This window comes from Eublepharis macularius, chromosome 11 (genome assembly GCF_028583425.1).
Source record: "Eublepharis macularius isolate TG4126 chromosome 11, MPM_Emac_v1.0, whole genome shotgun sequence".
NCBI classification, from domain to species: domain Eukaryota; kingdom Metazoa; phylum Chordata; class Lepidosauria; order Squamata; family Eublepharidae; genus Eublepharis; species Eublepharis macularius.
Window position 1 is genome coordinate 27563460 of NC_072800.1, and position 27078 is coordinate 27590537.

General features: G+C 40.8%; 1 protein-coding gene across 1 annotated transcript in view; it reads right to left on the bottom strand.

Annotated features, from left to right (window-relative positions):
* BBS9 (Bardet-Biedl syndrome 9) overlaps positions 1–27078 on the bottom strand; it is a 309282-nt gene that overhangs the window by 155208 nt on the left and 126996 nt on the right. The window contains exon 20 of the mRNA XM_054991070.1: positions 10962–11144. Coding sequence (XP_054847045.1) covers positions 10962–11144 — 183 coding nt within the window. The remainder of the gene's footprint in view (positions 1–10961; positions 11145–27078) is intronic.

Below are 27078 nucleotides of genomic sequence, written 5' to 3' on the forward strand. Positions count from 1 at the left end.
AGATGACTGAGAAGGTGATGGTTTATATACAGATTGAATGAGGTACACTGGATGACAAATCTGGTTTAAACAAATATTTAAAAAGGAAGATAACAAGAACACAAATGTATACCCTGCCCATTAAGAAAGTATGTAGACACACACAAGATAATTACTTTGTGAACTGAAATGACATCAAGCCAGTGCAGACACAATGCTTTGTGGTTTCTTTACCAGAGTTAAGAGATCCAGGGGCTCCCCCACATATCCTTCTCTTTTCAATAGTAACTGTTGGTTATATTATTTCATCAACATACAATTAACACTACCTATGGTTAACCAGTGTCTGCAATTCCCTTTCAAACCCCTATTTAAAACATGATTAAAGCTAACCATAGTTAACTGGAGCCGTTAATGCTGTTGGAACAAGGAAGGAGTAGTAGTAGTAGTAGTAGTAGTAGTAGTAGTAGTAGTAGTAGTAGTAGTAGTAGTAGTAAGGATTTAATGTAGGAAGAGGGTGTGAGGGCACAAATTTGAAGGACATTCTCAATACCTTAAATATAGCTGAGATAGAAGAGAAAATGACATTTACATTAGGCCCGAATAAAACTCTGAAAAGTGGTTGTAGTCCTTCACGAGAAAGCTTTATGAAGCCTGCAAACCATGAAATGACTGCAGGAGATATTTTTTGCCCTTCAAATCTACTTCTAAGGCCAATAAATGCAAAGGCTGTGTAAAACATCTGAAATTACTAACACAAAATGAGCATTTACAATCTCTTTTCTCTGTATAGATGAGAGGTGTCACGAAAAAATGAAATTATACCACCAGTAAACAGACTAATGGAAAACAAGGTTTTTAAAAAAAAAAACACAGTGAAGATAAGTATTTCTTTATAAGAGAAATCTCAGTTTTGCAGATATCTCTGGATCTCTGCTGGGCAAATATTGGCTACAATTCTAAAGAGAAGCTTGCTTTGCCTGTGGTAGGGGTGACTATTAAAAGTCTTCTGTGGGCGATGGGCAAGGTAGGATTAGAGAGCCTTACCAGTTTTTGTGTCACTTTTAAACTTAGTTTTCTCAATAAATTAACAGTATCAAAGGCTAAATAGCCTGTGTGTGTTATATGCTGTCAAGTCGCCTCCGACCTATGGCGACTCTACGAATGAAAGACCTTCAAAACAGCCTATCATTAGCAGACTTGCTCAGATATTCAAAACTGGTATATGGCTTCCTTTATTGAGTCAAACCATTTTGTTCTAGGTCTTCCTCTTTTCCCATTGCCTTCCGCTTTTCCTAGCATTACTGCCTTTTCCAGTGAGTCTTGTCTTCTCATGATGTGACCAAAGTACAATAGCCTCAGTCTCATCATATTAGCTTCTAGGGAGAATTCAGGCTTAATGTGATCAAGAGCTCACTTCTTTTTGGCTGTCCATGGTATCCATAAAACTCTCCTCCAGCACCACATTTAAAATGAATCAATTTTCTTCCCTTTCAGCTGTCTTCATTGTCCGACTTTCAGTTCTGTACACAGTAATGGGGAATACCATAGTTTGGATTCTCTTGATCTTGGTTCCCAGAGAGACATCTTTATCTTTAAGGATCTTATCTAGCTCCCTCATAGCTGCTCTTCCGAGTCTCAATCTTCTCATTTCTTCATTGCAGTCTCCCTGTTGGTTGATGATTGAGCCAAGGAATAGAAAATGTTGAACAACTTCAATTTCCTCGTTGTAAACTTTAAAATTGTGTAATTCCTCAGTAATCATTACTTTTGTCTTCTTGATGTTCAGCTGTAATCCTGCTTTGGCGCTTTCTCCTTTAACCTTTATCAGTAGTCGTTTCAAGTCTTCACTATTTTCTGCCAGTAATATGGTGTCATCGGCATATCTCAAATTGTTGATATTCCTCCCACCAATTTTCACTCCACCTTCTTCTAAATCTAATCTAGCTTTCCTTATGATATGCTCTCAGGGCTGGCGTGTCCATGGAGGCGGGCCTGGCAGCCACCTCAAGTGCTGAGGTGCTGGAGGGGGCACTGGGGGCAGGAGCTGAGCCGCAGAGCTGGCAGCAGCAGCGCTGGCAGCTGAGTGGGAGGGCTAGGAAGCTGCCCATGCGCCACCCTGGCCACCTGCCATGCCTGGACTGCAGCTGTTGCACCCAGCCGGGAGTGCGTGCTGGCAGCGGCAGAGTGGGGCAGTCTGAGTGGGCAGCCTCCCAGCCCTCCTGTTCAGTTGCCCTGTGCTGCCGCTGCCACTGCCTGCACACAGCTGCAGGCCAGGTGCAGCAGGCAGCCAGGGCGGTGTGGGGCAACTGAACGGGAGGGCTGGGAGGCCACCCACGCACCATCCCAGCTGCCTGTGGCACCAATGGGGCCAGCTCGCAGCTGCTTGCTGCATGATGACATCACACATAGTGACGTCATCATGCAGTCCGGGTGAGCACGCGCATCTATCACTTTCTCTATCACTTAAGAGCTATCTCATTAACTAGTTTTGATAAAACAGATCATTATAAATGATAAACATCCCATTGCATATCTATTTTCCCCATCCATGTCCAGAAGAAAACATGATGCTTAAAGTAACCTTACCCTCTGCAAAAAACAAACAAACACAATGCCAGTGTTCTGAACCCATATTTCTGCAAATGGCCAACCCATATGAGCACATATTTTGGTTTGGCTATGAGAATAAGATGAGATCTTCAGTCTTATACTATCCAGAAGACATTACTGATTTTGTGGCTGGATCACAACTCTTCATCTTTTCCTGTTCCCTTTCTGTTTATTGTGAACTAAAAACTGTTTAAGGGGATCACGTACAGCACAATCGGGGGGAGTGCTCAGGGAGCCGATTACGAGTTGTGCTTGGCTTTTTTTGATGGTGGCTCGGATGAAAACTGAGATGGGCTGGAATCTTTAGGAACTGACTGGTTCAGATTGTTGGTGCTTGAAGCCGAAATTGGAGGTACCAAGGAGGTCTGTTCTGGACTCTGCAGTCCTTTATTAGCAGCCTTTGAAACTTTGAAGTTGGATACACCTAGGAGGGCTGACTCCCATAGTGCTGCTTTTAGGCACGATTCCCATTTATGTCAAGCCTTAGGCATGAACTGCTTGCACATGCCACAGCATACGGTATCGTGTGCCTCTCTTAGGCACATAAAGCATTTCTCGTGCCTATCAGATCGGACCATCTTGGATCCACACTTGAGGCACTTCTTGAAGAGCGCGCCTTTGAAGTCATATTCTTCTTCTTACTTTCTTTTCTTCTTGCTTGGATTTGAGGAGGAGCTTGAACCACGTCCTTCAGCAGCGGCTAAAGAAATGAGGGAGGGATCCACTTGCCCCGCCTTAATAGCCATACCCATTCAAAAATGTGCAAAAAAGCCAGGTGACCGTCTTGAGCCTTTTGGAGCTTTGATCCATTCACAGCTGGCCTGTGCATGCACAGTTCCCATGTGTGCCTGCACAGAAAACACGACGAAGAATATCAGATCTAAAAACAAATTCCAACTCAGCAGCTTCTTGCAGCAACCTCCCATCAAAACCTCTTCTGTTGATGTACTGCAACTTTTAAGTCTATTGTTGAACAACCAAGAAGACTGAAATGCTCCCTGTTGGTTTCTGAGTGCTTCCATTTTTAAATGTCTGATTTGTGTTCATTTATTCTCCTGCACAGATACATCCGTTGGCCAAAATAAATGGCAGAAGGCATTAATGCACAGTATTGCATATATCATCCTGGAGGATGCCTAAGTATAGCTCATAATGCTGATTCTTGTGATGGTATCACGTGAGTAGATATGAGGACAGAGTTGGCACTAGGACTAGTCCCTCCTTTAAGATGCCTATTGTTGCTGGTAAGTAATTGGTTCAGGTGGGAGCTATCTGTAAGGAAGGTCTGATCTATTACTCAAGGCTTTTAAAAAGGAAGGATCATTTTTCAGGAGAGGTTGCTGTTCCCCAGTATAATCAAAAGTGACAAACACCCATGGATTTCACAGAGAATTCTTAAAACTACATCATAAGAACATAAGAACATAAGCAAAGCCATGTTGGATCAGGCCAGTGGCCCATCCAGTCCAACATTCTGTCACACACAGTGGCTAGAAATCCAGTGCCATCTAAAGGACTGTCAGTGAGGCCAGGACACCAGAAGCCCTCCCACTGCCTTCCTTCCAGCATCAAGACAACAGAGCACCACCTCCCCACAAAGAGAATACCATCTATCTCCTGTGGCTAATAGCCACTGATGGACCTCTGCTCCATATATTTGTCCAGTCCCCTCTTGAAGCTGGCAATGCTTGTAGCTGCCACCACCTCCTGTGGCAACGAATTCCATGTGTTTATCACCCTTTGTGTAAAGTAGTATTTTCTTCTATCTGTTCTAACCCGACTGCTCAATAATTTCATAGAGTGCCCACGAGTTCTTGTATTGTGAGAAAGGGAGAAAAACACATCTTTCTCTACCTTCTCTAACCCGTGCATTATCTTGTAAACCTCTATCATGTCTCCCCTCAGTCGTCTTTTCTCCAGGCTAAAGAGCCCCAAGCACCTCAATCTTTCCTCATAGGGAAAGTGTTCCAACCCTTTAATCATTTTAGTTGCCCTTCTCTGTACTTTTTCCAGTGCTATGATATCTTTTTTAAGGTGTGGCAACCAGAACTGTACACAGTACTCCAAATGAGGCCTGACCATCGATTTATACAGAGGCATTATGATACCGGCTGATTTGTTTTCAATCCCTTTCCTAATAACCCCTAGCATAGCATTAGCTTTTTTTATGGCAGTCGCACACTGTGCTGACGTTTTTAGTGAGTTATCTATCATGACTCCAAGATCTCTCATCACCTTCCTAGATAAACAAAGAGATTGATTGATAAGACGACACAGATAGGCAGAAGTCACCTTCTCCAGCAGGAAAAAAGAGTACTGTTGGATGTCATCTAGGGCAGGGGTTCCCAACCTTTTTGATAAGGTGACCCACAAGTCCAAGTTTACTTTGTATGGTGATCCATCCAGGGCAGGTCCAAGAGACTGAGAAGGCTCGGGGAGGGGGGGCAGATAAGGAGATGCAGGAAGATGGCAGATGTCAACAAAGAGGTAGGTGGCAAGTGGCTCAGTGAGGTCCATCTCCCACAGCAGTTAGAAGACAGTGAATCACTGCAAGGGGCTGGGCAACAGATTGTGCTGCTAAGAAGCAGCATCAAGACAGCCTGTGCTAGGACATGCCACTTTCTCTCCTTTTCTCACTTTTCCATGCGCTGAACAGCTTCTACTCTCCAACTCCCACTTCTTCCACCTACTATTGTGAAGTTCCTAGTTACCAGATAGCTTTCCCCGCCCCCGCCCCCCCCCTTTATTGTTGCAAAATGGGAGGATGTGCAAGACGAGAATGTGAGAAGCTGAAAAGGAAGGAGAGGAGAAAAACAGAAGTGTGCAAAGGGAAGGAGCAGCCAGCCATTAGGTATGGCTGGCCTGCAACCCACTTTCAGAGGTTTTGTGACCCACTTTTAGGTCATGACCCACAGATTGGGAAACAGTGACCTAGGGGATACATCAAGAACCTTTGCAGTGCCCCACAAGGAACCTACAACTTCTCTTAGAAGATGACTTCCCTTTCCATGTATCTAACAAAATGGGCTCTGTCTGGCCCATGAAAGCTTATTCTACAATTGAGTGTGCCACAAGACTCTTTGTTGTTTTAGCTACAGGAGACTAACGCTGCAAACCCTGCAGACTAGGACCAAAGCTTTTGTTATTTTGAAGCTGAATTAACTTTTCCCAGCTAAACTTACCTATGCACTGAAACATCCCCTCAAAAGCAAAAACATTTCCTCGCCATCGACAGAAAAACTACCTTTACAAAAACATGATTTTAAAGTTAAATACAAAGCTAGTATAATAATATTTATTATTAAAATAGATTGTGTAATCTTTAACAAATATAAATAAAATATTAGAATTCTGACTAGAAGAATGAAGCAAAGAGAAGACCCATCATTTACATAATGCAAACCACAAAGAATATTTACTTTCATTAAATGCTTGTACACACTACTTATACAAGGGTCCTCTACCAGTAATAAAATTTATCTCTAACCACAGACAGACATTTTTCTTCCTAATCTTTTAAGCAAAGTGAGTAATAATAAGTACACTCATCAGAGGTTGAGTCATAACTCAAACTGAGATGTCAAACATTCATGATATCAAAACAATCTTGTATTGTACCCTTTAAATTAGCTGGGCTAAGTGCCCTTTCCTAACAACGTTGCAAATTTTTGTCTTAAACTTGATGTTACTGTATTCAGAAATTATGTCCCTACTTTGATCCATTAAAAGGCAGATTTTAAAAAATACATACAAACATACATACAAACATACAAACATTAAGGTATCCCCTCAAAAAGCTCCCATCTTCCTCTTGTACATGCCATAGAATTTTTTGATAATAACAATATTTTTTAAGTTCACACAACTATAGTATAAGCCTGAGGCAAATGTCAATAGGGCAACTCTTGTATAAGCCATTCAATGCATGCAACCTATGTGGCATAATATACAATTGTTTCAAATAATATAAATTATGTATTGTCGAAGGCTTTCACGGCCGGAGAACGATGGTTGTTGTGGGTTTTCCGGGCTGTATTGCCGTGGTCTTGGCATTGTAGTTCCTGACGTTTCGCCAGCAGCTGGCATCTTCAGAGGTGTAGCACCAAAAGACAGAGATCTCTCCCACAGAAAACCCACAACAACCATCAATATAAATTATTTATAAAATAAAAATTATATCCAAAAAACCCCACCCAAAATATCACCCCCCCCAAAATACGAATGAACTTCCCCCTCAACAACCATATTTTACACTGTATGACTAATGTGACTGATCTTTATAAATAGTACAAAACAGAAACACATCCTAAATTATACACACACTATATAAAATAATAGCCCACATTGTACTTTTCAAAAACATTTTAAAATAATTGCTACTCTTTTAACCTTTACATATCTATGCCAACCAAAGCTACTTAAAGCATTTAACAATGATGCCAATTAAATATTACTTAGTGATAAGGACTATACTCTGAAACATTCTTATGTTAAATAAATGTCCAGAATACAAGAGGCTGTGTGTTCTGTTCTGAATGGTTATGTATCGGCGGTGAGGATGCCATTTAAGATTGCCATTCCCTACTGTTTAATACATGGAAAATACTATTACAGGACACACACTATGCCAAGTAAAATTCTATGGCAGAAACACATACCCAATCAAGACGCAGAACTGATTAAAGAGTAAAATAAAAATCATCAGTTCTCTCCCACCAAAGTTCCACTCAACTGCTTGTGGGGAAACCTGAACACAACTGGAAGCTTCTGTCTGAAGGCATCACTGGAATGTCAAAAGTGCCCCCCACACCCTGCACTTTAAATTACATTCAGATTTCTGTGGTACTGTAATAACTTCAGTATGGAATTATTGTAGCATCCTGGGAAAATGCTTTTTGCTCCAAAATCCACCATCAATTTCAGGTTTTCAATTTAGCACATCATTCCAGCACTTATATCTGATGCCTTGGAATCTGACATTGAATGTTGTGGGATATATATGTATAGGGAACACATCATGGTACTAAAATAGTACTTTTTGTCTTAAAGCATCAAACAGATTTTCCCCTATGTTGTACTAGAAAACATCTCAAAGCATTACTGTGAAAAACCCAAAGTATTTTCACATTAAAAAAAACACATAAGCTATTTTGAATCATTCCATTCAAGATAGCTGATAAATAAGAACTTGGTCTTCTTTCATATTTGGTGGATGTGGATTTATTCCAGGTGAATAGAAGAGAATTCAAACAACTTGGGGAATCATGAGTAGATATGGGCACGATCCAAAAAAAATTAACGATCAAGCTGATCGTGGATCGGCGCCGGCAACGATCCCGATTTAACGACCCGCACCGAGCATCTCCCGTTCCCGATCCGTGGATCATGGATTGTGGAGGCAAAAGCAGAGGGGCGCCCCGCTGTTCCCAGCAATACAGGAACGGTGGGTGATGCCGGCGGCATCTGTGTTTGTGTTTGGCCGTCAGAGCTGCCTATCAGGGTTTGCAGGGATGAGATTGGAGTGCCCATGGCTACAGAACACCCTCTTCCCCCTCCCTCCCCTGGCTGTCTTCTCCCAACTGGTAACTGTTTTGCTGCTCCATGGTTGGAAGGAAGCCCTGCTGATCAAGGAAAGCTGGGCTTCCATTTGGGTTTCCAGGGCGACAGAAGGAGGGCAAACAGAGTTCAGGCATTCCCCTGGCTCTGTTGCCAGGGGAATAGATTGCTGGCGCCTGAGTGTTTGGATCCCCGATCCGAGCCCGATCGCCCCAATCCAGGCCCCTCCCAGTCGCTGGATCATTGGCTGTGGAAGATAACGATCCGCAGGGTCATGATCGCACGATCGCCATTATCATGGGTTTTTTTCGATCATAATGCGGATCGTGCCCATCTCTAATCATGAGTAGCTAGCACACATATCAAAACATGCCAAAACATACAGATACACATACTATATTTTATGGATACACACCACGATCTGGATAAGTAACCATGCACGTAGAAGTAGTCTTCCAATTATGGAAGGACTGTTTTATGCACCACTAGAACATTGTGCAAGCAAAGTGAATTAGTGAAACTAAATCCAAATATGTAAGTTCTAGAACTGATTATGTTCTGTTTCAGCAAATCCTCAGCCCATACTGGATCCTTGCTAATACTATATCTTTGTAAACTTATATTCTTTAACTCCATGACATTGTTTATGGAAATGTTCTTGACATTGTATGGAAATGCCTGCCCTTGTCCTTGCCACTGATTGTACTAATCTCACACTATGTAATCTGCCTTGAGTCTCAGTGAGAAAGGCGGAATATAAATGACATAAATAAAAATAAATAAAATATGTTGTTCCACTTGTGCAGGAAATGTATGAAAGCTCTTGCACAAACATAATTACTACTATAGAAAGAACCTATTACAGTACTGGGGGAATTTCTAGGCAAGCTCACAAGTGGGACTATTAATTTTTTTACCTTACACACACAGTTCTTTGGCTGTAACCCCACTCTTCTGAGAGAATTAGTTTCTTTTCCAAGGGACCAATTAAAATTTACAGACCTATCATATCAACGTTTCTATCATATACCTATATAATACATAACCAAAATTCAACATGTACTATTAATATATCATCTGCATTTTCATGATGAGGGTAAAAGGGTAAAATTAATTTAAAGTTTTTTTAAAAAAAATTTTGGGCACAATTGTTATTCTACAGCTTATTTGTCACTGGTTACTTAAATAACATCTGCCGTGATAAGAACTGTTTTATTAAAGAAAATTTTTTATACGTGGTACATTCCCATTGTTCTTGAAGTACATAAGCAAGTCTTTGCATCTACATTAGCATTTCCTCCTGGTAGGAAGATGGGGAAATCTTTGAGCTTGGGGGGCGGGGCACCGTCCCAGACTGGAACTTGTAGAACAGGAAACATTCATTGGCCAGGAATAAATATGGTAACTGAGCAAAAACATACAACCATAACCACAGAAAACTATGAACTATGAACCTATGAAGACTGTTTTGTTTCATCTAGCATACATTGAGTGACCTTCCTTGTTTGTTTTTAATTGTCTGTTTTATATATATGTACTGTTTGTAAAAGCTGATTTAATTTTTTTTAATGTATGTTGCATTGATGGCCCTAACTTGGTGAAAAGGTGGCATACAAATGTTTTAAATAAATAACAAACATACAATTCTGGGTGGGTAGCTTGGAAGCTGTATTTGAAGAAAGGGAATTTCAGGAAAGAAAAATTTCCCATTGCCTCTCAGAAATACAGGGGTAAGGAAGAGCCTCTAATTCTGGGATGTAACCAAACAGCAGTAGTTTCATCTGAGTATAGTTTGTGCTTGGCCATGCTTCAACACCAGCTGCAGAATCTGCTGTCCAAAGGCAGCAGCCACCAAGGACAGAAAGTTCACTTTATAATGCCTAGTGAATGTATAAACAGATTCCCACGTTGCAATCGTGCGGATGTCTTCCAAGACAGACCTACACCAGAATGCTATGGGGGTAGCTGCCCCAATCACAGAGTGAGTAGCAATTCTATACATCATCACTTGGCCCACTGTTTTTAAAACCAAGCCATCTAGATAAAATAGCCCTGGATGTTCTCTGGCAAACAGCATAGGAAGAATACACTTGGGCCAACAGTTTGACACTAAACAGCTTGTGATTCCTCATCCTTCAAAGGACTGCTCCCAAGGATGTTCCCCAATAATTCCTTCTGGGTGTCCCATTCATGAACCCTGTTCATGAGAGGGAGAGAAAAAGCTAAAAATATTTCAACATACTTCCAATACTTGCATTTTCAGGGGAAAAAATCTGATATAGAAGGGCAGAGACCTTCTTACCAGATGAGGTAAAAGACTCAACTAGTATTCCCGGTACGATTAGGAGCTATTCTCAGGTGTACAAACTATACATCTCGGGGGTGGGGGGCAATCAATATTATTGAAATATGGTTTAGAAAGCATCATAGCTAGCTCAAGGCATTTTGATGCAGAAAAGCCACACAATGCCCACAAAGTAATTTATTTGTGCCTTTTAATAACAGAGCCCCAAATCTGCTGCCTGAAGCAGCCCACCTCCCCACCCTAATGGTTAATCTGGTTCTGAAGCAAACTGAAAAGAAATCCCAGTTTGAATAAACAACTACATGCTGTAAAATACTTATAGTACCATATACACCAGCAAGACACTCTAAAAACAACCTACATCCCCTCTCCTCATATTAAAAAAAATTAACAGGACATGAACTTTCATTTTTTTAAAATCCTTCTTTAATAGAACATGCTGGGAAGCCCATGATAATTATAGTTTTAGTGCTTTTCCAGATTTTCAGTAAACCTAGCAGATTCTTACCAGTTCTTGAGTATCCTGTGTTAATGGCAAAAATGTAGCTTCCAGAATAGCAACTTGGTCAGCACTCAATTTCTGCCACAGGCTAATAAGCAGAATTACCAGCTGGGTGGCACTTTTTAGCTTTGTGAATGCCTGGAACATATTGGCTTGGTTTTCTTCAGCTGCATCTGCTAGAGCTATTACCTGCAAAAAATTACAAACTTCTGTTAGGTATACTTTTACCATTCTTGAGCACTCAACGCTAACATTGCATTTGGCTCACCCATAGTTTTCTTTAGAAGAACCTCGTGAACTTTGCTTTCCAAAAACATAAGCCTGCTAGATTATGGGGTTATTATTTGCCATCTTCTTGAACAAGAGATAGAGTTTAAAAGCCATGTGGGTAGTGTGATTAAACTATTACTACAGTCAGTGCAGAAGGGACTCTCCGTGGTTTACATACATAGTATAATAAGGACTCCAGGGTGATCCTTAGTATATAATATGACAGAATAATCCTTCACAAATTGTAAGCACTCATTTTAAATACCAGCTACAATATTAGTCCCTGTGTGATCATCCTTATTGGAGAAACTTCCATAGAATATCATTTAATTTAAAACCAGATAGTCTTTTGACGATTTCTACATGGCCAGAATTAATCCTCTTGTATCAGGACATTTTAATTTAATCTACACATGCTCATTGCTTATAAAGTTGACAGTTTTTTGGCATGTAGTCAGTTCACTAATGTTTTTATAGCAGAAGCATAGCTACCAGTGTACAAAGATTTTGAAAAGGAAATTGAAGGTGTGCTGAACTGAAATGACAGCTTTTTTTCCTTATAAACTGGCAGAATATATTATCCTGGTCAAAGATCCAACATTACAGTGGCAAGAGACAATTAGAAACAGAACCAAGGTAAGTGGTACTTTAATCACTATTCTTCTAAACACACTATCAATTTCCTATACAAGCATGCAAGAAATGGCAAAGTAAAACTGTAACAAAAAATAACCATGGCTTGCCTTAAATAAAAGACAATATATATTTTTAGATGTAATATTTAGGATCACTAATTGCAATTTCATACAGCTGGTGAGATGAGATTTTTGCCACGTTGAGTCCTACCCCCTTTATTTTTGACACCTGCTCATTCATGGGCAGACTCAGTTAGTGCCTATGTTTGGGATAGGAGGACTGTTTTCCTCACCTAGAAGTGGTGTCAGCTGCCCAAACCTTGTTTCTGATTGGGCACGTTCCTCCATGGGGGCTATTTACCTCACTTATACCCTACATTTATCCCTAATGGGGACCCAAAGGGGCTTAACATTCTTGTCTCTTTCATTTTATCCTCACAACAACCCAATAAGGTAGTTTAGGTTTAAGTGTGTGTGAGTGGCCCAAGGTCACTCAGCAATCTTCCACAGAAGAGTGGGGATTTGAAGCTGCAGTCTTCCATGCCCTAGTCTAGGCTGCTTCAGGACAGTTCTTACACATCAGAAGAGGGGCAGGACTGTTGCCCTGTGCCCCCCCCTCCATTTTGTTTGCATCTGCCCACTAGTGACCAGCAAGAGCAGCCAGCAGCTCCAGAATGCATCTGCTCCTGGGGAAAGACTTGGCATGTCCTTGGACAAATGCATTGGATTATTAAGCCTTACACAGATGTAGTTTGCCACCAAAGGGCAACACAAAAGACATTTATCCCTTAGGTTCATCTTTTAGGGCTAGACTGTGCAGTGAGCAGGATATCCTGGATGTATTAAGAATATTGCTATGTATGTTTCATGAAGGTCAGGCCTTGTTCTGTTATGGTACTGAATGCAGGTACATTGAGTTAGAGAGAGTGCTTTTAGCCTAGTGAGAGTGGTCTACCTTTCCTTTTCCATTGTTGGTAACCCAGGGAAAGCAGATGAATCATCTAGCCAGTAATTGTGATTAATTTACAAAGGTGTTAGCTCTGTACAATCCTCTAGTGGTGCGTCAGTTGGGCTCTCCAGCACAGAATAAGCAAAGCAAGGAATTGGGGTTTCTGTAATACATGAAGCTTCTCCTTTCCTTATTAGTCCAAGATATAATCTATTTGTGTGTGTGTGCTCATGCACTTGTATCTTGATCTCATCAACCTAGACAGCATTGGGATTAAGTTAGTGTATCGACTACCCCACTGTTCTGGACAAGACAGGAGCGCCGAGTGGCAGTTAACAGCAGAATATTTTTTTCTTTTTTCTGACCCTGTTGCATCTGCGTTATTTCATGCAGGTGGTAAGGGGATTCATTCAACTGAGCCCTCACATACCATGGGCTTTAAAACCTTTAGTACCACTCCATTACTATTTCTGCAGATCATTTTGCAGCTAAAATCACTCACGCCCATTCCAAACTGGAATCTGCTTTAAGGACAGAAAACAGCAATATCCAAAGCCTCTTGCTCAATTGCATTAGCGAGTTGTGGCTCATAACATCTAAGGATGGGGAGAAGGGTCAGCCCTTGCCTGTCTGCTCCTTGCCTATCCTGGCAAACAAAACATTGTTAAGAAAGACATTCAATCCTATTATAACTGGTCAAAGAAAAAAGAACTAACTGCCCTTAAGGAAGCATGTGTAAGTCCTCTATTACATCCAAGTTTAGGGACTAACAGGCCAGGTCTAATACAACGTTCTCCAAACTGATTGAATGGAAAGTTTCACATGCCCTTGGATGTAATTGATTATCCAGGTCCATTTCTATCTGGCCATTGGTTGGAATCCAGAAAATTGTCTTAGTCAGGAGACAGATAGGAATAAAGCTACTTGTCTTAATTCTTCTGGATCTCTTCATAGCTTTAAATACCACTGACCATGGTATCCTGGACCACTGGCACAGATACACTCCATTGTCTATGTTTTTTAACACATATATAAAAATTGTGGGATAGAGCTGTTCAGTGACCTGGAGTATCGGTGGTAGAATGCTAATTATAGTCAATTTTTGTTCCTTTCCCCCTTCATCAGGAGTGATAGGATTGCCCATGAAAGACTGCCTGAAATCAGTAATAGACTAGACAAAAATAGTAAAGAGTAAAGATGCATCTGATGAACTGTGGTTCTCAAAAGCTTATGCTACAATAAAGTTGGTTAGTCTTAAAGGTGCTACTGGACTCTTTACTATTTTGCGACTACAGACTAACACGGCTAACTCCTCCGGATCTATGAGGCTAGACGAAGGTAACTAAACTGAAACTTAACCAGGAGTGCATAGTGTGTTAGGGATGCAGGAGTGGGGTTCTGGTTATCAGAATATGGGAAATGTATCCATTCTTGTTAGGATTACATTGCCCCTCAAGCTGCAGGCTCTCAGTTTGGGAGTGCTTCTGAGTACTGTGTTGGTTTCAGACACTCAGTTCATAGCCAGGAGTATGTTATTTTAGTCTTTGGCTGATTCACCACCTGGAGGCTATGCCAACAGTTATGCATGCTCTGGTAATTTCTTGACTGGAAAGCTTCAACTAGGCTGCCTTCTAGCCAGAGCAGATTTCAGGGATCATCAACACAGATTATTTTTGAGTTGCACTGGGTACCAGCTTTTCTGGGCAAAGTGCTGGATGATCTATAAGCCTATGACCCCACCCCCATAAGTTAAAATTATTTGGAGAACTACTGATGCAGGGCTTTGACTGTCCAAGTCAGATTGTCCTCAGCTAATAATAGTGAGTTTTCAAACAATGTCTCTCTTAGTATGGAAAACAGGGTTGCACTTACCTGTAACTGTTATTCATCTAGGTCTTCATGCAGACACACATTGGGAACTGCACTAGCCCAGGACAGCTGCTTGGAATAGAAATTTCTTTATCTTATAGGCTATTAAGGAGGACAACCTCCCCCTCAGACTGCCCCCAGCTGGTTTCTCCCACTGAAACGGTCACATGACTGGAGAGGTCGCCCCCTTCTTTCCCCAGTTCTCCTGTGCTGCTATAATTCCCCTGCAATTAAGTTAGAGAGCTTACAGCGGGGCAGGAGGGGGGAATGTGATAGATAGGTCAGAGAGATACTCATCAGTTTTCTCTGAAAACAAGAAGGCACCTTCAAAGAGCATATTTTCTATTTTATTACATGTCTCAAAGGGCAATGCCATTGACCTCAGCCATGCACGTCTGCGCAGGATTGCGGTGGTATTCAGACCCCTGGTAGATACATCTAGAATGTGCCTACTGGCACTGATTTGCTGCTTTGACATGACCACTGCCATCATAAATCAGCTTTGCAAGAGGTTCCTTGTCATCTGGCAAGACTTCCATAAAGGCAGCCATCTTTTGCCACAAAAATATTAGATAGCCACTCATTATAGCTAGATAATTTGCCATCTTAATAGGTGCTGCGAGACTACCCTGTCTGTGTTTACCTTGGAGTTCTTCTGCAATCATAAAAGAATCAGGAGGGTGTGTGGAGAGGTAAGAGCATTTATCCTGCTTGATTTTATAAAGGGTCTCCACCTTTTTTGTTGTTGCAGGTATTGACACTGGCTTCTGACACAAGTTCTCCATGATTTCCCTGACAATGTACTGTCTGTTGGTTTTTGTTGCACAGTTGAAACATCAATATTAAGTGATTTCGCCATGCAGGCATCTGCTCAGCATATAGCTTAAAATCAGGATTGGATGAGTTCCATTCCGAATAGCCCACTGTCTCCTCCGGTGATGGATCCGATATAAAACTTGGGCTACGTTCTGTATCTATGACATCTGGTTCTGATTCTAATTCTAACCTAGGGTTGGAAGTGATGGTATGTGCCTGAGGGTACCGGTTTGGATCCGGCTGGTGTGATGACTTCCTTGGAACTGAATGTTCCGAAGCGGAGGGTACATATGGGTAAGAGTTAGGGGATACCACAACAGACAGTGGAATAGGTGATGCATCTGCTAAGTAGTTGGGTACATCTCCCGGTGGTGTCCCATCGCCACCCTGGCTTCATCACCAGATTCTGGGGATCTTGAGCTTGACCTTCCATAGGTTATTAGAGTCTTTGCCTCCAAGACAGAAGTAGGTACAAGAACCAGGGACTTGGCATGGTTCTGAGATCTGTGTCATGGTTTTCCCCCATATTTCAATTTGTCCTTATGTTTCTTTGGCTGCGTATTAGAAAGAGCCTCCTCGGTTCCAGTCAACACCGGTGATCTTGAAGCCCCACTTTGAGATCTAAGGGGGCTGTTCTCCAGCTGTATGACACTTGCTGCTGATCGGACTGATGCTGAAGTTTCTTGCCACCGCAAGCATCGATGCAATCAGCCTCGGGGTTGAGCCTTTGGATCCAACGGTGCTCCGGCTGACCTTGGATTTGATGATGCTGCAGACTCCGGCACTGGTTCGGATGTTGATCGAGCTGAGCACTCTGCCGGGGCAGATACCTTTACTGCTGGGCTACTGGCCCTGAACATAGCCTTTTCTCAAAGCATTGCTTTTAGCCGGGAAGCCCGATCCCCTCTTGCCTCTGAGGTAAATAACTGGCAGTGCTTGCATCTTTCCACAGTGTGGCTCTTGTCCAAGCACACCAAGCACAATGAATGGCCATCAGTCTTGGCCATTTTGGTACTGCATTTGGCATATTTTTAAAATAAAGACCTGTCCACCATTTTGATAGCTTTCAAGATGTGGATCGAGGGGGGGGGGGGCGCCAATTCAAAATTAATTGCAACTCACCATTTCCACCCTCTGTAGAACTTCTGTAATGAAGTAATATCAAATATTTACGGTTAACTACCAACTAACTAAATAACTACTAAACTAACTATTAAGAAACTATTTTGTTTAGAAAAAAAGGCAAACACCAGACAGCCTAAAACAGCAGACAGCAAAAACCAAACTGGAGAAAGAATCCAATCATGTGACCGTTTCGGTGGGAGAAACCAGCTTGGAGTGGTCTGAGGGGGAGCTCACCTACCCTTAATAGCCTATAAGCTAAAGAAATTCCTGTTCCAAGTGGCTGGTCTGCGCAAGCGCAGGTTCTAGTGTGGAACTGCACTGAAGACCGTAGATAGACTCTTTCCAAGGCCTAATCTGTTACTTTTAGATAATTTCTGAAATTGCATCTTTTCTATCAAGCCTTTATTATCCTCAAGTTTGTTGCATTTTATTTTTATGCTGCTAATTCGTAGTTTGATGGTTATTTGCATCTACTGTAGTTTATACTGATATAATTAATTATAACACTATTTAATATTAATGTTGCAAGCCAATTTCAAGGCCTTTTCTGGACAAAAGGTAGCAAAATATAAGTATTTAAATAAATATCCTTAAAACGTTACCCATAGCAACAGCACAGGCAACATATTCTAAAGGAAATGATATTTCTCTAACTAGAACAGAACTAAGCAGGAATTTTCCAAATACATCCTACCACCTTCTAATTAGGGGTATGCACCAAAAACCCCCCAGCAAATCTGGATCCAGGATTCAGGTGTCCCAAGAATCCAGGGCCGATACTTTGATGCAGCTTGGGTAGGTCAGAGAAATTTGGTTTAATTTGGCATTATTCCCTATGTGGAAATCAATCCGGTGGCTACTGCGGGGATCATTTTTCAAAATAACTGTTCCAAACATGCATGGAACTTATTCCTGACTGTCCTCTAAAGATCTTCAAAATTTCAGGAAGACTGGACCCCAGGGTCCAATTCTACAGGCCCCTGATGAAGTGGTCCCCAGCCACTCCATTTGTTTCTACTACAGGGGGAAAGTTAAAGTTGACTCCCACTGCAGAAACACAGCGGGGTAAAGCTGCCACGGCTAAGGCACATTCTCAAATACAAGCTTCACACATAGAATGCCCAACAGAACCAAACTGATGCCACACCCAAAACCCAAGTGCCTCCTCACCAAGCTGCCCAACTACTCTCCATTGTTCCCTAAGACGAGAAAGTTTCCAAGCTGCTTCCTGAGGCACAAACACACACGACCAAGGCATGCTTTCTAATGCAAGTGTATTGCTGGGAAAGCTCAAAAGAACTGATGCCCAGGGCCGGATCAAGGAGGGCAGGGGGGTAGTCTGCCCCCGGCGCCGCCAGGGAGGGGGCGCCGGGAGCAGCTGCCAGCTGCACACGGGCAGCCTCGCAACCTCCTGCACTGCCTTTTGTCTGAACCGCGGGACAGGGGGCAGCTGGCTTGCTGCGTACCCCCTGTCCTGCTGGCAGGCAAAGGGCAGCATGGCCACCCATGCCATTCGCCTGCCCCGCAGGAGAGGGGGCAACTGGCCGCCCCCTGTCCTGCGGGGCAGGCGCATGGCGCGGGCGGCCTCGCAGCCCCCCCCCCCCGCTGCCTTTTGTCTGCCCTGCAGGACAGGGGGTGCATAAAAAGCCAGCCGCCCCGTCCTGCGGGGCAGGCGAAAGGCAGTGTGGGGGGCCTTTTGTCTGCCCTGCAGGACAGGGGGTGCATAAAAAGCCAGCCGCCCCGTCCTGCGGGGCAGGCGAAAGGCAGTGTGGGGGGTGCGAGGCCACCCGCGCCATTCACCTGCGAGGAGGCGAATGGCGCAGGCGGCTTCCCAGCCCCGCTCGCTGCTTCCGCCGCCGTGTGTGATGACGTCACCAAAATGACGCCATCACGCCACGCCGGGAGCGTGAGCACGCAGGGTTGCCCCGGGCGCCAGCAACTCTAGATCCAGCCCTGCTGATGCCCCTTCCCTAAAACCCAAGTGCCTCCTGAACTAGCTGCCCAAACACTCTCTATTTTTCTGTATGATAAGTTTTGAAGCTGCTTCTTGGAGCATGAACACACAAAGGCAAGGATGCCAGGGGCCAGAAGTACACTCCCAATGCAAGCTCATTCCTGGGAAAGCACAACAGATCCAAACTGAAGCAAGGGAACGGCATCCCCCCAGAACCAATGTGAAGCAAGGGGACCAACAGCAAACCTAGCCCTTGAAAAAAGGGGCTAGGACTGAAATGGTATTTGAACTCAAAATATAGAATTGAAACTTGAACATACTAACTTTCATTGTGTTCTCTGTCTTTGAGAAAAACATCGTGTTACAATGCATTTTGCCTCCTGTCCACTGAGTTGAACTGCTTAAAACCTCGAATTAACATAAATGTACATGCTAAATTTTAACGTGATAGGTTACTACTCAAGGTACTATTTCACAACAGTCACTGGAGATGTTGTGAATATGAGTGACATTGTGCAAGTTTTGCTAAATTTCAGATGCTCCTTCCAAGGGAGTCATTGTGATGCAGATGTGTTACAGGTAGCATTGGGGGATCCATAACCTTAATCTCTTCCAAATGTTAAGTGGAGGGCTCTAGTCTCCTTTGCACAGCCATTGACATAATTAGACACACAGGCAGAAATACATCTTAAGCCCTGCAAGCCTATCATGTACCTCTCAGCCAGCGCTACCAGCCAACAGTCATCTAATGATCAACGGTAATAAAATGGGAAAGGATCAAGCTGTATTAGGAGGCACAACACCAAGACTGAAAACCCTTATGACTAGTAACATCACTGCAGGCAAGATGGGAGTCTTGAAGAGCCTAAATTCATCAAAACTTTTTAGGCCATTTTGGAGCATTTAACTCAGACTCAGGAATTGGGCCCTAACTCCTAGGATTGTTTCCGGACTCAGTGTTCAGTGGAAGCTGCAATAGGCATGAAGGAAAGAGGAAACATTAGTAAGCGGCTGGTAAGGGTTACTAGATTGTTGTACATGCAATTTGTCAGCCAACAGTTTACTTATTTTTTAATGTTTCATATTTTCTTGCAAACTTGGGCTTCCCGGTAGGACTTGGGCTTCCCCGCAGGACTGTAGAAAAATCCTGTTTTGTGGATTTTTTAAAATCCATATTTTATGTCTTGATTGAAAATTAGATATGATTATTAGAACTATTTGGTATCACTAGTAATAGCCTTCATTTTATTTCTGCACTTTATATGTATAAATGTAACATTTCTATCCAGCTTCACAAAAAGCAATTCAGTCATCCACAAACTGGTCTGTATTTGCCAGAAGCAAGTGGCTATACTGGCTATATTTCAGTTGCAATGGTTGTGACTTAGAAAACTCATAATTAAAACACAAGTTCTTTTACTGTGTACTCAGTATAATTTTCTTTGTTTGACCTTGGAAAGGTCTTTAAAATGAAAGAAAAGCACTGAAGCCCGTTTTGTAAGATTACCTCTCAAGGGGGGCACATGGTTACCAATGCAAAGATCAGAGAGCCACTGGAATCAGCTCAAAAAGCAGGATATTTGTTATAATTTTTAAGCCAATCAAATTTGCTTGCCATTTAGAGCACTCTCTCCTCTCTGTTTATGTACACATTCTGCTAGCTGACTACTAACCTGCTCTTTTAAACTTATCTATAGCCAAACAGGTGCCACCATATTAAAATTAAATAAATGACAACCCCTTGTAAAAAATAAATGCAGGCACAAAAAACCAAAAATAATTCCCTAGATCAAGGTTATGCATTTAATTAGTCTTTATTAAAATTTCACGTTTGCTACTGGCAGTGGTATGGGGCTTAACTTCAGAAGTGTTTTTATATTCGCTTGGGAATCTTATCAGTATCACCCTCTAACAGTTACACCAAAAATATTTGATCCATTTCCAAAAAATTGTACTATCTAAAACCTCTGTACGTCTGTGGATATATTACAAAATTTTGTTTAGCATTCCAGTTTCTGATATTGCCTTAATCTTGCAAATCTACTGATAGTCCAGAAATTAAGAATTTCAGGAGACATTACTTCAGGGCTTTATTTTAAAAAGGTTGACATTTTCCTACAACAAAATGTTCGATATTTTGGCATAAATTTAAACCTGCTGCAGTATATATCCCAATCTATTTGTTATGAACTGTCTTGGATGACTTTATAAAAGAAAAATGGCAGGATATAAACTTGGTATGTAAATAATTTAAAATGCTGAAAATATTCCATACCACATAGATTTCTGAAAATTCCAAATGATACTTTGTATTCCAGAGTGCATCAATAATATAGATAAACTGGACAATAAAAAATAAAATGTATTTATTTAAAATAGTTATACCCCACCTTATCTCTGTAAACTCAAGTTAACAGCAAAACCTGCAGGACACAGACATCATATGTGCCCAACAATTTAAAACACACAATTAAACACATTTAAATGCCAAGATACAAAATGGTTTACAGTGTGATTCTAAGCTGGTTAAAAGTCTCATTAATTTCAATATGACTTACTTAGAGATAAACTGCAGCATGAATCCCACTAAAAGGCTTAAATACACAATGACTTATCTTAACCAGGGTGTGAATAGAGCTCTTTATTTAAACAAAATGGTGTACATTTTCAAAAGTAATGTATAGCTTGCAATAAATTGTAAATACTGATATAAGCATTTTAAAAATACAGTTTCTCTCTACACTAAAAACTCCTGTAAGGAATTAAGTTTTTTATAAAAAAAAACTCTTGCCAATTCCACAAGTGGGTTGTTGCCTTGTTAATGTCATAGACATGCCATTCAAATGTCTGATTATAGAAAGAGGTTTGATGGATAAAAATAATATGCTGAATACAATCCTCAATTTCTCCAAAGGCAACTCTTACTAGCCCTCTATGACAGGAGTCTTTTAGAGATCTAAATAAGCTATAGCAGGATTACTGAGAGCTAGAGATAGATCATTTTGCACTGTGTTGAAGGTAAAGTTGATAAACAGATCAGCATGTATTATTACACAAAATACAAAAAAAATCCAACGGCTAATTCTAAATTACAATTGTTTAACTTGAAGTATGTTCAGTTTTAACTCACTAGATTAGTATTACAATTAATATTTCTAATAATCTCATACCTCAGCTGATATAAACTCAGCAGTCCTATTGGCCCTCCCCAATGACTGAAAACCAAAAGCAAAGATAAGACATTCTCAACACTACTGAGGCAGTATCGGGGCCTTGGTTCATGTTGGTTTATGTTCCCCATCTTTCAAAAATCAAGAGAAGTCCAATCCATGTTCTCAATATAAAGATTCACACTGTAAGTTTATAATCAACCTTTTTTTGCCCTATGAAAAACCTAAGAATCAATACTGTTTACATCTGCTTCTCACTACGGAACTTGACATTAACTTGGCAATCGACCTGCATTTTATTTAACTTGTAATCAAAAATAAATATGTGCCACTGTTTAAGCCTGAAGATTTCTAAATGTTACCCTCACACACAGCAAAGTTCTAGGAAACAAAAAAAGCAAACAAAATGAACAACACCCTTGTAAAGGAATCCTACTCCATCTTTTGTTTTTATTCATAGTACCTGAAGCCTGAATCTTGATAAAGAGAAGAGTCTGGATGAATTAACTAAGATTATATCAGCTTTCAAAGAAAGTTGTAAAAAGAACGATGGGTGTGATCCAGTGTTGTACCTTAACAAGTAGTAAAGATTGTAGTTCTATTTGTTCTAAGGTCAATCAGTAACTAAGTAGTGTTTAAAAAAAATACAGTACTTATGTTCGTATTAACATACTTTCTTAATACTTAGAAACATTAACAGTATTATAATAGTTGTTCTGGTATAACAGTGTTCAGGTTCAGAGAGACATAATACTTAACAAAGAAGAGGTATGATTGGTAACACAGATTATCCCTTAAATATTTATAAATTCAATAACATGCCATTCAAAATTCAAGTTTAGAAGATACATAGCAAACTTGCTGAAGTTAAGTGGATACAAGCTTGGGACCTATGACTGCAAGTGGGGAGAAGGGTAAAAAGGAAATACTTCGAACACAAATTTTCGACTTCATGTTACCACATACTCATGGGGTATATTCCCCCCCCCATTCAGTTTTAAGAAAAAATATGTAAAGGCAGAACAAATCCCATTTTAGGGAAGAGCAGAGTTGCTGAAGCACAATGTTTGAATAGCTCTCCAGAGATGAATAGAAAAGGGGATAGTAATCATAACCACTTACCTCTATAGGGGAGGAGGTAAGTCATTATGATTTTTAACTTCACAATCAGTTTTCTGAATTCATTAACAAACAATTTAAAGAAAATAAGATAACAGCACTTTGGTGTAGTTGCTAGAATGGTGGGATTGGACCTTATGCAGCAGAAGTGGAGCTACACTGCACAAACGGCAACTTTCTGGCTTCCTCCCTTCTGCAGCAGTCTTCTGTGTTAAACTGCACCCTTCTGGGTCACTGCTCCCTTCTGGGATCCTTGAGTTAAAAGTCTGAACTGGGTACAGCAAAATGGCTATTTGATTAAGGCTACTGAGGGGAAAGTGGCCTTAATCCAGAGTGTGTCTTACATTCTGAACAAAGTAGACTGGACACATCTGAACTGTTGTAACTGAGGAGTCTGACTGACATGAAGAACTCCAAAGTTGGAGTTGTCATAGGTTGGCTGACTGAAACAGTGTCTGTCTCGGTTGAAATTGCATTTAAGTACTGAAAGGATTTATGTTAACTTGTATTAACTTGTACCAGTAATTCTCTGAAAAAGAAGAATCACCTCAGCAAAAAATGTGAAACTACATTGTTGCTGTAACATCCAAATAGCAACTAATGTTAAACCGAAGTCTAAAGGAAGTAAACAAAGAGGTTGTCACAGTTACCCGGCAAGCTTCCCAGCAGACTGAGATTTGAACCTAGGTCTCGCAAATCCTAGTCCAACTATGGATTAGATAATACCTGCCCTGACGTGGATAGTCTAAGCAAGCCTGATCTAGTCAGATCTCTGAAGCTAAGTAGGGTTGGCTGTGTTTGCACAGGCAGGCAATGGCAAACCACCTGTTAGTCTCTTGCTATGAAAACCCCAGCAAGGGTTGCCTTAAGTCAACTATGAATTTGCAGCACTCTTCACCACAACAAATAATGCCTAACAGAACTGATAAACTGAATTTTATATTAAGATTAAATCTGAAAAATATATATTGACTGTTGAAGGTCAATACTGGCAGCAGAATGATATTACATTGGTTAGTCCAATGTTACTGGAAGTCAAGAGATGGTCTATATGTATGGCACTAATATGATATACATTTTATAATCAAATATGATACCCCACAATTTTTACTGTCTCAGTTTCAGGCTACTTGCAGCTATAATGAGGCACTATTCCATAAGGGTATGGAAAAGAATTGACAGTATAATTCTATGTATTTCTGTTAAAAAGTCAGTCTCACTGTTTGCAATGGGGCATTTTTCCTGGAAAGTTTATAAAGGGTTGCAAGCCTGAGACTACTAAGCAAACAAATTTGATTTAGGCAAATAATTTAAAGACAAATTTACTAAGCAATATATAAAATTGTACTTGGACACAACATTGAAAATAAAAGAAACCAATCTAAAAATGTATAACATCGCCCATACTGATTTTACTGACTTCAGCAAAGATTAACTGAAAAATGTAATGCATAAAGTTAATATACAACTATGTATTTTAAACAAATAATACATTAATGATTCACTAACACTGCAAGTGCTTATAGGATAGAAGGAGACGCTCAGCTAAAATTAGTTCATTCAAAACAGGAGCCATTTATTTATTGGTCCAGTGTTAAACCAGAACTAAATGTAAGGCAAGAAGTACAAACTATGATTTACATTAGTTTTTTGTGTGTGCCTTTGTTGTTTTCCTGGCTCTTTTTGCTGTACCAAGTGCTTACTCATTTATATTATTCTTCTTTTAAACATTTAGTAATAAAAAAGATAGGAGGGGAAAAGCCTAAGGTTGACTTCTTAGGAAAACTATGTCCACCAAATTGCTAACAAATGTCCTTAATTATTTTGGCCAATATCAGCTTTCAAGTGAGATTTAATTTTCATTCTCAAACAAAGATAAAGTGTTCAAATTATATTTAATTAAAACTCCTAATTCAATACAACTTAAAAATTAATGATGTACTTTAATGAAACTCAATATATTTGTTTTGGCTGGGATTAGGTAAAATGAAATGAGTAATTTTGCATCCTCTAGCATATTCTGTCCAATGGAATGAAACTAGCTAATAAACTTGGCTGTTATTTCACAGGATCTAGCATTTTATATTAATTTTTTTACACATAGTTATTTTTATATTATATTAATCATAACATTCCAAACAAACTTGTTGACCAAGATGGTTTAACAAACACAGTAGTATCAGTTTGAAAATTTTTAAAAGGCCCCCAGTCTGGTGGAATCTGAAAACTTGTCCTGGATTACACATTTCTGTCTCAGAAGCTTCCAATGCCATTAGGTCTCCCTAGGGTTATAAATATGCTTTGCTATAAATTGCAAGCCATTTCTAATTCCCAAGCAATCTTCTGTAGTTAATCTGAGTTATTTGGTATACTCTGCTTATGTATGAATGCACACGTAATATGGACAGCACAGAATGAGGGTCGTGGTGGTGCTCTTAAATAGATCGGAAGAGCTGAAACGTGCATAGTCACGTAATAGTTTGGATTGTGCCCACAGGCATTAAAACTTATAGCAATACAACTTAAAAGCAATACAACTTACAGCAATACAACTTCTGGCTAACAAAACCTATAAAGACATCGTCTTATGATTCTGACCTTAATCATTAAAAAGAGTAGACACATTTATAAGAGGGTTTGATACCTAAAATGCCTGTAACACATCACATAGGTTTTTGCTAAACAATGTGCTGAAGAGGGCACTGGAGGAGCAACTGGATCTATCAGATGGCCGCCTGATTCCAGAAACCCATCAACTTCTCAACATGACTGGCATCCAAGCCAGGTGGAAAATTCCCTGGAAAATTGGAGAGGTGCCACGTAGCCTAAAAGCCTCTCTGTGTGAGCTAAGCACAGATCAGAAGCAGTCGCACAAAGTCCCTTAACTGTGCAATGAAAGAGTCTCATAACTCCAAACATTTGGAAAATGGGTTAATAACGTGTACTCTATGAGATCTCTCTGTTGATTGGAGCAAAAATGCCCCACCCACACTGTTGCCCACTGAGATCAACTGAAAGTTTGTTCCTGGAAGTCAGAAGACTCTCATGAGCAGTATTGGGGGGGGCAAGGTGGGAACCTGCATTAAGAGGGGAAATTGGCAGAAAATGCCTCCATTTCCTCAGATGACAGGAGTGTCTTTCTATCATCCAAAACAAATAGTAGGATACAAGCCATTATATCAAAGAAGACAGAGACTGTCAATAGGGGAGGGGCTATGACTCAGTAGAAGAGCCTCTTCTTTGCTTGCATAAGGTCCCAGGTTCAATCCCTGGCATCATGAGTTAAAAGGACCAGGTAAGAGGAGATGGGAAAGACCTCTACTTAAGACTATTGAGAGGAACTGCCTGTTTGGGTAGACCATATTGATTTTGATGGACCAAGGGTAAGAATGCCAGACGGGGTCTAGAGAAATACTGGGCCCAGGGGGGACGGGATGGCACGCACCTGATATTTTTTATTTGTGTGTACTCTCCAGCTACCAGCAGGATGACATCACTACTGGTGTGATATCATCATGCCGCTTCACTTCTGGGGTGCCCTGGCAGAGAAAGAGTTTACCATCAGGTGCCTGTGGCAGCCACACACACAAAGATGTGTGCACTGTGGAGTCAAATTCAACTTTAGAAGGTAACATGGAAGGAGACAAAAATAAAGTGCCATACCCTTATGAGAGACATACAACACAAAATCTACTAGCCAAAGAACAGAGTGGAATACTAAAGATTTACTAATATCAATTAGGACAGAAGAAAAACAACATCATTCCTAGACAGATGGTGTAATTTAGGGATGCTTCCATATGCAGAGTAAAAAAAAAACCCCACGCTTGCATACAGATCGTTACTTTAAATATAGTAACTTGTTACTATCTTGCGAGAAGTATCAAAATCCTTCCAAGGTACATGTTGAACAAATTAGCAAGACCAAGCAGACATTTAAGGAACATACATGTTTGGAAAACATTTTTACTCTGTCCACAGTCGATTTTAGTCTTTAATTATTGTTTTGAGGCATTCCCAGTACTTCCTTTGTGGAATTCCTGCAGCTAAAGCCAGTTTTTCCTCCACCATTCAAACTTCCTACAATGTCTGTAAGGAATTTTAAGATTTGGTAAGAAAAATCACAAGTTAGGGTATATGCATACTTTATTGCTTCCCCTCCCCAGCCCCATCTCCCCCCCACCGCAGCCCCTAGTAAGAAAAAAAATGCAAAGCT